Here is a 15,767-nt window from a genome sequence, read left to right on the forward strand (position 1 = left end):
AGCGTGGTTTGAAAATCAAAATCCACTGCAACACTAGGGGGGATAAGTGGTGGATAAAAAAACGGATGTCGCCATCTTTAGTAAGGGACAATAAACCCCGGACTGTTATTGAATCGTGTTATAATAAATTCTAAGTCGGGAAGCCTGATCATACTATTTATTTGGAAAGTTTATAAAATTATATTCTCGCTCAAGTCATTGTTCGCAGATTGATTGGTGTAAATAGAAACAATACATTAATTTGTGGCTAACATAGTCAGCGAGCTGTTCTCCGTCGCCATGTTTGCTTTGGGTGACGCCAACTCTCTCCATTTTCCTCCGCCTCTGGTTGTCAAGAAGATGGCAGCTTCCAGGCAGGCATGAGAGGAAACATTTCTTCGCAAATCGAATGAATCTGGATTATTACCACAAGATAAGGCCACCCATCAGTGCTTTTGCAAATACTACATCGAATTGGGTACGTAAATATTGCAATAAGTTTCCCGTTTTGAGTTTAGAATGTTTTGTTGTGACAAACCGCCCGGCCATTTTTCTTGTGGGAGCTGTACAACTAGGCCGATTGTGAAAAGATGGCTGCTTCCACTGACGGCATGAAACACAATAACACTCTGCTTATGCAGTTCGACTAGCCTTTGCTCTAATTCAAGAGTTTTGTTGCAACTTTGCTTCTGCAAGGTAATGTGTGCATATTAGAGCGGTGCGAAAATACATTGCATTTAATTGTGAGAAATTGCGACGTTTTGACAGATGCTAGCTGTTCGAGCTAACCCTTTTGGATTTAGCCGCTAGGCGCGATTGCAGGCGAAGTTCCACTAGCAAATGGGACAACTTTGGGTTTGACGTACCAAAACATAAAACAACTGTGAATTAAGACATCTGGCATTGCAATCCGCTCTGCTCCTCCAGCTAAAATTTCATGCTTCTTTATTAGTAAATGCGTCGGAAAAGCTACATCTAATGCTAAGTTTACTAGCTACAACATGGCGACTCCCAGAGAGGCATGAAAAAAAGCCGACTGCTAATGATGAGTTTTTACTGCGATTTATAGCCGAGTTGCAGCGGGGCACGACTCTTTGAGTGGTTGTCTGCCGTTTGTTGCAATTTACTGTATTTTTGACCTTTATTTGTTAATGTTTTCGGTGGTTGTGTATATTCCCCTTTCATTCGCTTCCGCCATTTTTCAGACTGGCAGTATCGTTAGCGGGGGCTTGTTTGGTTACAAGATGGCGGCTTCCATGGGACGAATTCAATGGTTAGAAAGAAACACCTAAGGCCGAACGAAGCTAATTTGTGTTATTTGTTGACACGTACATCGCTGTTGTCTGACATAGCTCGCGAAATGTTTATCTGTACAAATGACCCGATGCTCTAATCTGGCTCTCATTGATGGGAAGCGTTTAGAACAATGGTAACAGCAAAGCTCGACTCGGGCGCAGCGAATAAGTTGGCCCTGTGGAAACTTTGTGTTTTTATGAAGTTAATGGGCTCTAATTTTTATGTATCCACTCGAAGATTTCACACAGTTAACTTCCCGTCTGAACATTGTTGTTGTTGACAGAAATAATGTCTGTCCCTGGTTCCATGGTGACTGGGACCTCGGTGTCTGTTCTGCAACCGCGATGGAAACGGGTCCTTGGTTGGTCGGGCCCCGTTCCTCGACCGAGACACGGACACAGAGCGGTGGCGATCAAGGAGCTAATGGTTGTGTTTGGCGGTGGAAACGAGGGCATAGTGGATGAATTGCATGTCTACAATACAGGTAAGGTTAATTTTTGCATTTGAATATTTTAACTCATTGAACGGGTGTTTGCAGAATAGGTTATAAACCTTACTTCCGAACGTTGTGTATTAATGATAATTAAGACATCTATCTGTTGACACGATGAAAAGTTTCGTCTAAGATTATGTACAAGGCTGGTGCAGGCCTGAACATATTAAAATGTATGTACATATCGCCCCCTGCTGGATAGAAATCGGCATTGATCATTAAAAAAGGCGGGCTAAAATAAAATGGATGCTTACCGTTGAGGGTTCATGTAAAAACGAATAAGAATTGTTGAAACTGTGTTGTTTGCTACCTCTTCGATTACGTGGACACTTTTGCCGAATTTGATCAATTTTAAATGAACATTTTAATGGGGGGAAAACTATTTGAATTCTCATAATCATGCCGCGTGGAATGTTATTGTTAAAATAGTTGTAAAATATTCTCCTGTAATGTGGTACGTGTTCCTAGCAACAAACCAGTGGTTTATTCCTGCTGTCCGTGGTGACATTCCACCTGGCTGTGCTGCTTATGGTTTTGTCTGTGATGGCACAAGATTGCTGGTATTCGGTGGTATGGTGGAATATGGCAAGTACAGCAATGATCTCTATGAACTACAGGTATGTTTTATCATCTTAATAAATCCCCCGGCCCCCATGCACGTGTTTTCTTTCGGTTTGATAACTTCGAATGCATCTTGACATCTGTCTTTCTACCTCCCTGTTTGCATCCTAACTTTTATTTAGTCACTACATCGGTGCAATATTTTTCTTATTTTGAAGAAACCAAATAGTGTTTTCAATGGTCACTTTGAATTGATAACCTTAATAGCATTTCTCTGTGTATAATCTTCATTGTACCCGTAGAAAGCCTTAATTTTTTTTTTTTTTTTTTTTTTTGTTCTTTTGACTTCAAGACGGCGCCGCGAGAGTGGCTGCCTTTCCAGCAGCTCATGTATTTCGTTTTTCTACTTTCATTCCTTTCATCACTTTGCTGCTGTGAAATGTAAATTTCTCCACTGTGAGACTAATAAAGGCATATCCAATCCAATCCAATCCAATTGATTTAAAGAAAAGTTCAATTGTGATGAGAGCTATGTCCGAATATTGTACGATTTCAAGTATATTTCAAGACTGGAAATGGAGATAAAGTTCACTTGATGCTTCCAATATTAATTTGACATTGATGTTTGTTTTAGGCCAGCAGATGGGAATGGAAAAAATTAAAAGCAAAAAATCCTAAAAATGGCCCCCCTCCATGTCCACGTCTTGGTCACAGTTTTTCCCTCGTGGGAAACAAATGTTACTTGTTTGGCGGACTTGCCAACGACAGTGAGGATCCGAAAAACAACATTCCCAGGTAGCGTCTGCAATGTGTTTTGACATCGTGGGTTAGTGTACAAAATGACCAAAGCAAATGCGGTCCTCGTTTTATCTCAGATACCTGAATGATTTGTATATACTCGAGCTTCGTGCCGGGTCCAGCTTTGTTTCGTGGGATATTCCAATCGCATATGGAGTCCTGCCTCCTCCCCGGGAGAGCCACACTGCTGTGGTTTACACAGAAAAGACAACTCGAAAATCTCGACTGATAATCTATGGGGGGATGAGCGGATGTCGCCTCGGAGATCTGTGGACTCTTGATATTGGTAGGTTCATAATTTTTTTTTTGTGAATTTTCCAAAAATCCTTGTGAAAGCTAGAACACATCCCTTTACATTTTGTGATTGTTTTATGCTGGTCGTGTTGTATTTCCTGACTTTGCCGTCGACTCCAGATACCTTAACATGGAACAAACCATCAGTGAGCGGCACAGCACCACTACCAAGGAGTCTACACTCTGCCACTACCATTACAAATAAGTGAGATGATTACTGCTCGTTCCTGCCTCGCACACTTTTGGTGTCTGTTGTTTCATTTGCCAGTCTAACATACCATGTTCTCTATGTCATTGCCATTGTGTTTACCTTACAGGATGTATGTTTTTGGCGGTTGGGTTCCTTTGGTCATGGATGATGTCAAAGTGGCGACACATGAGAAAGAGTGGAAGTGCACAAATACACTGGCTTGCTTAAATCTCGGTGGGGCTGGCTACTTCTATATTTTATTTTTGAAAAAGTCGAAGTGAGTTGGATGCGAGATTGTTGACCATTTTTCATTTTCTCTTCAGACACAATGTGCTGGGAGACAGTGTTGATGGACACCCTTGAAGACAACATTCCCCGGGCCCGCGCCGGCCATTGTGCTGTGGCTATCAATTCCAGACTGTACGTTTGGAGCGGCCGTGATGGATACCGTAAAGCATGGAACAACCAAGTTTGTTGCAAAGACCTCTGGTACCTGGAAACCGGTATGTAGGTTTGAATTGTTCTCGTAGATGTTATTTTCACAATCTTATCGTTCAAATTGAAATATTTATCTCCCATGTCACTTTTTCTCCACACCACCAGAGCGACCACACGCCCCCGCTCGGGTGCAGTTGGTCCGTGCCAATACCAACTCCCTTGAAGTGAGCTGGGGTGCGGTTTCCACGGCAGACACATACTTGTTGCAGCTGCAGAAATACGACATCCCCGCGACGCCAGCTGCAGCCTCGCCGGCCATGAGTTCGATCCCCTCGCAACCCGTGAACTCTCCTAGGAGCCCCGCTCCAGCTGCTGCCGCACCCTCCCCACAGACTCTGCCACAAGCCGGTATTACGAATGCTCACTCTTTTTTATTCTATTGTATTTTTTGGGGGGAGGTGGGGGGGTGGTTGCTCCAATCACCCAGGACAAAAAAGGCTTACCACATCTTTTCTCTCCTTTTTTTAACAGCTGTATTGAAGGTTGCTGCTCAGCAATCTGCTACAGGTGCATCTGTCGTCACAGTCCGCCCAAGCCAACCTGGGAAATCTCCTGTCACTTTGACCTCACTTCCTCCTGGTGTTAGAATGGTTGTGCCTGCCCAGGTCACCCAAGGCTCGGTAAGACCAGCTATGCAGCTCACATGACTTTCGGGCAGTCGTATGGTCAAATGAGCAATTATCTCCTCAACGTCCTCTGATTTCAGCCAATTGGAAGTAGCCCCCAAATGAGTGGCATGGCAGCATTAGCTGCTGCAGCTGCGGCAACACAGAAGATTCCGCCCGCCTCTGCTGGGACAGTTCTCAATGTTCCTGCAGGTGCCACGATTCTCAAAACGGTCGCTGTTTCCCCTGGGACAACCACAGTTAAAGTGGCCTCGCCAGTTATGGTTCGTATTAAAAGAGAAAAAAAGGGGTCAGAGTGGTTAAAGTCTCAAAGTACCTCAAGCAGCTCTGAACAGGTTGTTAAAATAACTTAATACATATAGGTCAGCAACCCTGCCACACGCATGCTGAAGACTGCTGCGGCTCAGGTGGGCACCGCGGGTACATCTTCTCCCACAACCACCAGACCCATCATCACCGTGCACAAGTCTGGTGCTGTCACTGTGGCTCAGCAAGCCCAGGTGGTTACCACCGTGATGGGTGGAGTTACCAAGACCATCGCCTTGGTCAAAAGTCCCCTCACCATGGGCAGTGGTGGCACTCTGGTGAGAAAATTGATTTCCTTACAACTGGCAATGCATGTAGCAAAGCATTTTTCAATGGGTGAATAACTTTTGTACCCACAAACATGAGAAGATACTTGCTTTAATAATTTTTATTGAAGCTAGTTCACAAGTGCCCATCTATTGACAAAATAAGTCTGTAATGGTGTTTTGAATGCTTCCAGAAGACCATGTGCTTCTTTTCCAATGTTGTCTTATGAATGCTGCTGTTTGGTATATTTTGCTTCCAGATCTCCAACCTTGGCAAGATGATGTCTGTGGTTCAAACCAAACCGGTGCAGACATCAGCTGTCACTGGCCAGGCTTCCACGAACCCTCTCACCCAAATAATTCAGGTAAAATATGGTGTCATAGTCAAGGCTCAAGGGCCAAATCTGGCCCGCCACATCATCTTATTCAGCCCATGCGGGCAAATCAAACGTGTGAAATTTCATGCCGCTTGCTTAAGTCAGAACCCAAATTTCAAATTGTCGAATGTAAACCACAATAATCATTAGTCATTATTACATAGTCATTATTTTTTTCTTCTGATTTTTAAACTTGTTATTTATCAATTTGTTGCGTGCTCTGTATGTAATATGTGGAGGGGATGAAACCTAATGGCTTCCCAAAATTCATAACGGCCTTCGAGAGGAAACCATAACTATAATGCAGCAAAAATTGCTTTGACACCCCTCAGGTAGAATATCTGTAGTGTAGAAAAGGCATATGGGCACAAGATGGCTCTCCAGATAGTTTGCATAATTTTTTTTCTCCTGTTGCTTCCTAGACAAAGGGTCCACTCCCAGCCGGCACCATTCTGAAACTGGTGACCTCTGCTGATGGAAAGCCTGCAACCATCATCACCACCTCCCAGGCTGGAGGGGCTGGAAATAAGCCCACAATTCTTAATATAAGTGGCGTATCTTCAAATGCCAATAAACAGGGACCGACTATTATCAAAACCATCCCAATGTCGGCGATTATGACCCAGCCTGGAGCAACAGGTCTGAACTTCTTGACTTATTTGCACTCAATTATTTCAGCGCTCAAATATTGATCATTACATGTAGAACACTAAAGGTGGTTATGCTCATCTCATACTAAAACAACCAAATAAACACGTTTCTGTGTTGCTATGGTGACAGTAAGGAGTGTTTAATTGTTCTTGACTTTTTTTGAGGGGTCCTCCCAAAATTCTTAGACCATTTGATTTTAAATTTATATTGACTAATAATATTGGGGAAAGTCTTGCAAAAATGAAACTTTCAAGAACTACAACTGTCGCAAGTCTTAAAAATTTGATGTAATGTGTGGCTGGTACACCTGCAGGTGTAACGAGCAGTACTGGAATGAAAACGCCAATTACCATCCTTACAACTAAAGTGATGACCACTGGAACGCCTGGCAAAATTATTACCGCCGTGCCCAAACTTGGAACAGCAGCTGGCCAACAAGGATTAACGCAGGTACAAATCCCTGCGATAAAACGTTAGCTGGTATCTAGTTTTTCCACGTATGTACACTACGACTCACGGTGACTCCTGTGTCTGTAGGTTGTTTTGAAGGGCGCTCCAGGGCAGCCAGGGACTATTTTACGCACTGTACCCATGAGCACAGTTGGCGGCGTTCGACTGGTGACGCCGGTGACGGTGTCTGCTGTCAAGCCCACTGTCACAACCCTGGTTGTCAAGGGAACAACCGGTATGAAAATAGCCAAAGTTGTTTCTGATTTGGGCGGGGTCTTGCCTCAACTTCACCATTGCATTCTTTTATTTTGTCGTTACATTTTTTTATTAGGTGTCACCTCTCTGGGCACAGTGACCGGTACCGTCTCCACGAGCCTGGCAGGTGCCGCCGTGGACACTGCAAACGCATCTCTGGTGACTCCCATCACTACGTTGGGGACAATTGCCACCCTGTCCAGTCAGATAATCAGTTCGCCTGCGATCACTGTGTCTGCTGCCCAGACTACCCTAACGTCGGCGACCGCGCTACCCTCTTCCACCATCACAGTGCAGGTGAAACTCCACTTTTTGTTTTTCCTTACAACGGTGGGACATCAAAACCGTTGTTGGACAATACACTCTGGCTACCTTTCGCTCAGCCTGAAATTGTACAGTCAAACCTCAGTTTGCGAACATCTTGGTTCTCGACCCATTCCGTTTTCAACCAAGAATCGGTTTCTAGACCAAACTGGCCACACTTTAATGCACCACTGGAATCCTCCGGATCCTTATACGTCACTTCCTCGTGTTGCGTATCATTTTGACCGGCGCATAAGTATTGTACACATTTTTTTTATTAAGAAGCAGACATATTAGGCTGAGATCTCTCCTCAAATTAGACTGTATTCCTGTATAGTGTTATATTGTGAGTCGATGTTTTTGTATTGTTCAATATCGATTTTGAAAACAGACATTGATTATAGTGGGAAATGTTTCGGTTTTCGAATAGGCTTCTAGAACGGATTATGTTTGAAAACCCAGCTTTGACTGTATTTTTCCTAAAGTACAATGAAGTGCCATTCAAAGGGAAGTTTCCGATTTTTATTTTTCATACTCTGCTTTGGTCATCCCAGAACCAGCCCACCCAGGTCACTCTGATTACAACTCCCAGTGGCGTCGAAGCCCAGCCAGTGCAGGATCTACCAGTTTCCATCCTGGCATCACCCACGTCTGAGCAACCAAGCTCCTCTGAGGCTGGTGCCGCCGGGGACGGATCCGGGACTGTAACCCTGGTCTGCTCCAACCCGCCATGTGAGACGCACGACACGGGAACGACTAACACAGCCACCACGTCGTCTGCCGCCATGGGCGTCGGTCAGGTTTGCTCCAATCCACCCTGCGAAACGCATGAAACGGGAACCACCGCCACAGCCACCACCTCCTCCGCGACGATTGGAGCAGGACCAATCTGCTCGAACCCTCCTTGCGAGACCCACGAAACGGGAACCACCAACACTGCGACGACGGCATCATCGAGCATGGGAGGAATCCAGCAGGTGTGCTCCAATCCCCCCTGTGAGACTCACGTGACCGGTACCACCAACACGTCCACCCAAGCGTCCTCCAGCATGGGCGAAGGCCAGCCCGGCGTCACGCAGAGCGTTTGCTCCAACCCGCCCTGTGAAACCCATGAAACGGGGACCACCAACACGCCGTCGACGGCCACCTCCAGCATGGGAGGAGACCAGACCAGCTCGGCAACCGGTGCCATTCAAATGGTTTGCTCCAACCCACCGTGCGAAACCCACGAGACCGGGACCACCAACACGGCTACCACTGCCACCAGCAGTCTGGAGGCAGGAGAAGGCACAGGTAGAGCAGTTTTTTTCACCATGCGTAGAGATTTTTTATATACAGTAAAGTCTCGTTATATCGATATTCTCGGGAGTCGGAAAAAATATCGATATAACCGGACTATCGATATATCCGATCCTGCGGGCATGTAATTTTCTCCTTGAGTTCATAGAAATAGTATCGTAATAAGCAGTACTATCAATATAACGAGACTTTACTGTGTGTGTATATCTATCTATCTAGCAGCTCATGTATTTTGTTTTTCTACTTTCATTCCTTTCATCACTTTGCTGCTGTGAAATGTAAATTTCTCCACTGTGAGACTAATAAAGGCAAATCCAATCCAATCTCTATCTCTCTCTCGCTCTCTCTCTCTCTCTCTCTCTCTCTCTCTCTGTGTATATATATATATATTCATCAGTCAATTAGAGACTTCAAAATATTTGACAGGTGTTTGCTTTTGGTTTGCCTGCAAATCTAACTATCAGTCTTTGACCATCTATCAGCAGCTCAGCAGGCAGAAGATGTCACCGAAGGCACCGGCAGCACTGAAGAAGCCTCCTCCACCGCGGCAGCTGTCACCAGCACCCAGGGGAGAGCCATCACTACTGTCACTCAATCCACTCCTGCCCCCGGACCATCCGTACCTGTAAGAACAACGTCTTTGTGGCCAATTTTGTGACCCGGTGAAGCTGAGAGCGAGCCAGACAGAAACCTTCATTTATTTCTATGTACTTTTCCGTCCAGTCAATCTCATCAATCACAGAAGGAGTGAGCGCTGAGGCCAGCTCCACAGAAGAACCCATGCAGACTGAACCGACTGCCTCAGCAGAAGCTGCACCTGCAGAAGAGGAAGCCACCCCGATGGAGACTCAGACAGAAGTAAGACGGTCGTGTCACTACTTTTGTACCCGAGCGCCATCGGAGATGACATTTTGTGTGTGTGCGTGTATATGTGTAAGTGAGCACAGCCGCCTGATGGATGAGTAAAAAGTACCACACTGGTGTCAAAGTCAAGGCCCGGGGGCCAAATGTGCGGTGCCACATCCTTTTATTAGGCCCGCGAATGCAAATAAATGTTGTGAAATTCCATCATGCTTTCTAATTGTCTCATATAAACCACAATAACAAATTATTTTTTTACTTCAAATTTGAAAACTAGTTATTGATTAATTTGCTTAGTATCCTGTGTGTAATATGTGGAGGCGATGAAACCTTCTTCCTCAAATTCATAATGGCGCCCCCCGTGGCAAAAAATGACTGACATCCTTGCGATAGAGAAAGTGTTTATCGAAATCCCAATTAGCGACGCGGCAGGCTTTCCTCCGGGTCCGTGTCACTCCCAATTTTAGGTCACTAAAAATGAAACATAAAACAGAAGCATAGAAAATTTCTATACTTCAATCCCTACGTGTTCAACCGCATCGTTGAGTACGATATTTGGCTATCATATTTTATTTTTTTGACACACCATGGTCGCTATCACGTTTTTTGTTAGGGAGACGCAGCAGCAGTAGCCACAGCCGCAGCCTTGAACCTGCCAACCGAGCTCATGTCCGAGGGCCAGGGGGCCACACTGATGGTGACAGGGCTCTCAGACGAGGAGCTCGCCGTCACGGCGGCTGCAGAGGCTGCAGCTCAGGCGGCGGCGACCGAGGAAGCTCAAGCCCTGGCCATACAAGCCGTCCTTCAGGCCGCCCAACAAGCTGTGATGAGTGAGTTTCCTTTCATCTGTCCAGCCCACCCCAAACGCCGCAAATATTGTGTGGAAAGTGACGGGAGGCAAATATTTTTCTGCAGATGAAGGCGACGTGGCTGCAGAGGGCCAGCAAACCACCAGCATCCCCATCATGTTGACACAGCAGGAGCTTGCAGCGCTGGTCCAGCAGCAGCAGCAACTTCAGGAGGCCCAGGCGGCCGCCCAGCACGCCGCCGTCGACACAAGCATGCCCACAGAGGGTCTCGCTCCCGCTGACAGCCTCAACGACCCTTCGGTGGAGAGCAATGGCCACAGCGAGATGGCTGCTGCAGTCACAAACGCTGTGGCCGCCCTACTGCCGCGTACCACCACTGAGAGTAAGTCAGGCATTTTTGGCTCGGAAAAAAAAGGACCACGTATATCAAGGGTGTCAAAGTATTGTTTTACTGCGAGCCACATGTTTTTCTTCTCAGGGGGGCTGTTATGAATTTTATGAATGATATGAATGGTATTGTGGTTTACATACGACAATTTGAAATTTTGGTCTGGACTTTATCGTGCATTGTCGCACTAGGCATGCTTGATTTGCATTCGCGGGCCGAATAACTTGATGTGGCTGGCCAGATTTGGCCCCCAGGCCTTGACTTTTATTTTTGTGAACATTTTTTTTCACGTTTGCTAATACTCATCCACAGCTCTTGCCCCTTCGAGTACTTTTGCGCCGGCTGTGTCGGTGGCCAGTCCAGCTAAGCTGCAAGCAGCCGCCGCCCTTGCGGAAGTCGCCAATGGCATTGAAGGAGAGGTGCGACTGGTCACACTTGTCCCGCTGACTTTTCTTGAAGCGAATAGGCTGTGGAGGAGTGTGCTTTGACTCAATGTGTGTCTTTGTGTTTGTGTGACAGAAGCAAGCCCCCCAGCCGACCCCTGCGAAGCCTGCTGTCAAGAAAGACAATCAATGGTTCGACGTTGGAATTGTCAAAGTGACAAATATGGTTGTCACTCACTTCTATGTGCCAGGAGATGATTCTCAAGGAGATGTAAGTGTCTTCTTTGATGCTTTGGCACACAGCGATGCACTTTTCATATTTCGTTCTCTTCTAAATAGGATGATTCCGGAATCATCCCGGACTATGGCCAGATGAAGAAAATGGAGCTTCAGCCCGGGACGGCGTACAAGTTCCGTGTTGCTGGCATCAATGCTTGTGGCCGTGGCGCCTTCTCTGAAATATCCGCTTTTAAGACTTGCCTGCCTGGATTCCCCGGTGCGCCGTGTGCCATCAAAATCAGCAAGGTAAACGGCCAAGGCTGTTGAAGTTTGAGGTGGACAAAATGTCGTGAATGCCGCATTGAGTCTGAGGACGAAACTGAATCAATCTGTGCCCACACAGAGCCCCGATGGCGCTCACCTGACTTGGGAGCCCCCCTCCGTGACGTCAGGCAAAATCATCGAGTATTCGGTGTACTTGGCCATCCAGAGCAACCAGACGGCCGAAGCCAAAGCCTCCACTCCGGCCCAGTTGGCGTTTATGCGGGTGTACTGCGGCCCCAACCCCTCTTGCCTGGTGCAGTCTTCCAGTCTCTCCAACGCCCACATCGACTACACCACCAAGCCGGCTATCATCTTCCGCATCGCCGCCCGAAACGAGAAGGGCTACGGTCCCGCCACTCAAGTTCGATGGCTGCAAGGTGAGCGCCGCCATCCTCAAAACGGAAACTTCCAGATGATTGTTTTTAAACCGCCGTCGTCGTGCTTTGTAGAATCCGGGAAAGACGGCGCCTCTGCCAAACCGGCGGCCAAAAGACCCGGCACCTCCCCTGATACGTAAGTGTTTCGTTATCTGTCAGAGATGTTCGATTGGACACTGTGGACAATGACTCGAACCCAGAAAGATTGTTTTTACTGCCGGCAGGAGACGCAGCCATTCATGACAGATGCCTGAATTCTGCAGCCCTCTGCCAATCTAATTTATTGAGAGTACAGTCATACCTCGGTTTATAAACCCCTTGGCTTACTAACTTTTCAGTTTACGAATGTTAAATTGATGAAAATTTTACCTTGGCATACAAACCTTTTTCGTACACGGAGCTGCCTCAATGAGTGATGTGTCGTTCGCGAACAAGCCTGTTCTTCTGACAACAAAATGGCAGCCGACTGTTTTTGTCCTCTATTCCCCACCACCAGTCTTCAGCTAAAGCCACATGATTGGGGGGGGGGGTAAACATTAGAGACGTAGACGACAGTGAGAGAGTTTCAACTTTGGTAGTTCAAAGGCAGAGTGTCGTCTACAAGGTTAAAATATCCCATCAATCAGGCTCCACAAACAACCCGCACAAGCCATCTGTACACTTGATGCCAAAAGCTATCAACCCAGCTAAGCAGAACACAATTGATGAGGAACTAGATACAATTATCACAGAGAAAGTACCTACAAGGATCATTCATCAAGATGGTGAAAGAAGGTTACGTTCCTCATCAAGTGTTTAACGCTGATGAAACCGGCCACTCCATTCCATCAAGCCATCAATGACCATCACAAAGGTAAATAAAACGACTTTATTATACAGTACAGTTTATTTATTTAATTATAATACCATAGCACATTTATTATACATAAATTAAGGTATATTTTGTGTAGTTTTAAGGATTAGAAATTTAGAAAGTAGAAAATTATGTTTTATGGGGACCTGGGAACGGTTTATTCTCATTTTAATGATTTCCTATGGGAAATTACTTTTTGGGATACACACTTTTCGCCTGACACACTCTGTCTGGGAACCACTTAATTTCGTAAGCCAAGGTATCACTGTGTATGCAAATTAAAGTGATACATTAGTAAAACATAGTTTTCTTGATTAGAATACCACACCTCTTGAGTTCTAAGCAATAAAATATTGTCTTTTCCATGAAGTGATAAATTTGTAACTTGGCTAATGAGCTCTTCCTGTGAAGGAGTTTCAAGTCGTAAATTGTTCCTGTGATAAGGAGTTTCCCAAGTCCTAAATTCTGTCCAAGGCCACATCTCCTAGATGAAGATGACAGTTTAACAATCTGTGTCTGTTGACCTCAGATTGACCCCAGGTTGTCTGTGCTTCAACTGTGTATTCGAGTCACACATCTTAACTAAGCATATAACAGCATGAAACTTTGAAATATGATAACTTCTTATTCTCTATCATCGTCCTTTTTCGGCGGCACGAGCTACAGACTTGACATTGAAACCTGTTGTACGTCTTGTGTTCTTCCAGTAAGACGACCGGTCCAAAGAAAGCCAGAACGGACCAGTGAGGTCGGCCTGAGAATCCCGCCCGCCCGCCTGCCGCCCCTCTTTTGTCCTTTTTTCCCCACTTGCTGTCCTTTTTATCAGGAAGACCTCTTCATCCTCAATGTCAGCCTAATCGCATCTTCGAGTCTCAGAGCAGACGACCCCTGACCCCCACCCCGCCCCGCAATGGAGGCAGAACACCCGAATGAAGCATAGAGATGAAAGTCGATCTGAGATGTTTTTCTGTAGATAATAACCCTCTTTCGTCCATGTTTGCGTTGGCCGTGGTGTTTGTAGAGCGACATCATCAACTTAGAAGCACATTATCTTTTCCACTCAAATCCCCTTCCGCCATTTTAACGTTTGCTTTTTTTTCGGGGGGGGGGGGGGGGGGGGTGGGTTCGCAGTTAGCAGCATAGAGAAGCATTTTCACAAACTGAGCGCTGAGTTTTTCTTTCTTCTGGGGTTGAATGCTGAGGAGACTACATTAAAAAAAATGTACAGTGATAAAACAAGGTCGTGCAGCCGTTAGATTAGATGACAGGAGAAATCGGTATGGAATCAAATAAAAAGCACTTGTCCTTTTGATGAGAGGACATTCCTTTTTTATCCTGTCTTGTTTGCTCTAAATTGCTTCATCCAGATGCTTTTTCACCCCAAGATGAGGACTGGTGGCATCAAGATGTGTCAACCCCCAAAAAAGACCATTTATAGAGAATTGACCGTGGAACTTTGCTTCGACCGTGACTTTCAAAATACACACAATCGCAAAATCTTCCCCCCCCCCCCCCTTAAAAATTAGCAAGCAGGGGTGTAGATCATTTTGTGTAGTTTATTTTTGTATTTGTTTTTAAAGCGCCTCCCCTCTCCTGTGTGTATGTTGTGTGCATTAAAAGAAAACTCTTTTCTTTCTTTTTTTTTTTTAATCTATTGTTCATCCCTTTCCCTTAATAGTTCGTCTGTGAGGCAGATGGGTGGCTATGTTGAAGTTGCCGCTATATTTTTAAAAAAGTCGTCATTTGGTTGGTTATATGTCGATAACGGACGGGGAAGGAAAAGACTTTTGTATGTATGTTATTTGTTCCAAGTAGAACTGCGGAGGTTATAGGACTGAAGGGAACTTTAAAAGTGGACCCAGGGAGAGATTTTACTTTTTTTTTTTAACTCTTGATTTTTTTTCTCAACGCTCATTTCCGCTTTGTTTGCCAAACATGGAGTTTCACGCGATTGACACCCGACCCCCCTTAACACCTCACTCAGTTGTCCTTTTTGCTTTTTATGCTCATGAATGTGGTTTCTCACCTCTTCATATATTTTTTTTGTATTAGATTGTCAAATGATATACGTAGGCATATTCCCCAATCCTATTGATGTATGTGAATCCATTTAATAAATTTTAATTTTGTTTTTTCCCCCTTCCACGACTCTGTATTTTAAACGGTGTACCGGCCGCTTCCGCTACAAGGCGGAAACCCGTGTGACCTGAAAGGACAACCGACACCTCTGGACAAGTTGCGTCCATAATTTGTAAAATCACTGCAAATGACTTCTACTGAGCGTATTTTACAAAGATTCCACGGCATATAGCTATATTTTACGTTTTAAGACTCGCGCTGAATATTCAGGAAGTCTTGTTTTTGAGTTGATGACGATGCCCTAAGTGACGTCACGTCTGGAACGCCCCTGACCAAGAAAGCGACACACAATGCATTTTGGGTACTTTGTTTCATCTGAAAAATTCGTGTTGATGGTGAAATTAGAAGGAAAACGCATAAATAACGCAATGGTGAATCGTGTGTTGCGCCAAGACTACTATTTGCTGACACAAATTCCCAGCAGACAAATCAGCCCATTTCAAATGGAGCGAGGTCGGCATCTTGCGCATTTTCTGGGAGGCTACATTTGAGTCCAGACGGCTCGAATTGATACGGAAGGACTTCTTTAATCCATTGCAAACATTTATGCTTTCCTCTTCAGAACTATTTGAATCATATTCATAACTGGATGAGTAACAAGAAAGCATCTTCTCCGAATCTGAACTCTCTGAAGCTATTGTGTTGATCCTGGAGTATCCTGGCGTGACGTCACGAACAAGGGGGCGAAACCTTCTGAAACTCACCATTTACGAGGTCATTTTGAAGCAGTTTTAGGACACTTTAAGTCATTTTTATTGGTGTTTTGCAATTG

At 45.3% G+C, this 15,767-nt stretch overlaps 1 protein-coding gene across 6 annotated transcripts; it reads left to right on the plus strand.

The window, feature by feature from the left end:
- The first annotated feature begins 305 nt into the window (after positions 1-305).
- On the plus strand, positions 306-14,998 carry hcfc1a (host cell factor C1a). Of its 6 annotated transcripts, XM_089010235.1 has the most exons (28): positions 306-457; positions 1,559-1,759; positions 2,237-2,385; positions 2,964-3,124; positions 3,205-3,413; positions 3,542-3,626; positions 3,739-3,845; positions 3,935-4,114; positions 4,215-4,457; positions 4,581-4,729; positions 4,816-4,998; positions 5,098-5,319; positions 5,568-5,672; positions 6,107-6,323; positions 6,649-6,785; positions 6,873-7,020; positions 7,117-7,337; positions 7,898-8,636; positions 9,125-9,267; positions 9,366-9,500; positions 10,117-10,333; positions 10,419-10,694; positions 11,013-11,119; positions 11,220-11,354; positions 11,423-11,608; positions 11,706-12,003; positions 12,076-12,139; positions 13,564-14,998. In XM_089010235.1, exons 2-28 carry the CDS (start codon positions 1,564-1,566, stop codon positions 13,601-13,603), a joined length of 5,052 nt encoding a protein of 1,683 aa, XP_088866361.1. In that variant the 5' UTR covers positions 306-457; positions 1,559-1,563; the 3' UTR covers positions 13,604-14,998. The 6 variants fall into 6 exon arrangements, with proteins under 6 accessions (XP_088866361.1, XP_088866355.1, XP_088866360.1 ...); XM_089010229.1 differs by having other exon boundaries at positions 4,215-4,729; XM_089010234.1 differs by having other exon boundaries at positions 4,215-4,729; positions 11,223-11,354.
- The last annotated feature ends 769 nt before the right edge of the window (positions 14,999-15,767 follow it).

Source organism: Hippocampus bargibanti, linkage group LG12 (assembly GCF_051943395.1).
Source record: "Hippocampus bargibanti isolate YZ-2025 linkage group LG12, ASM5194339v1, whole genome shotgun sequence".
NCBI lineage: Eukaryota > Metazoa > Chordata > Actinopteri > Syngnathiformes > Syngnathidae > Hippocampus > Hippocampus bargibanti.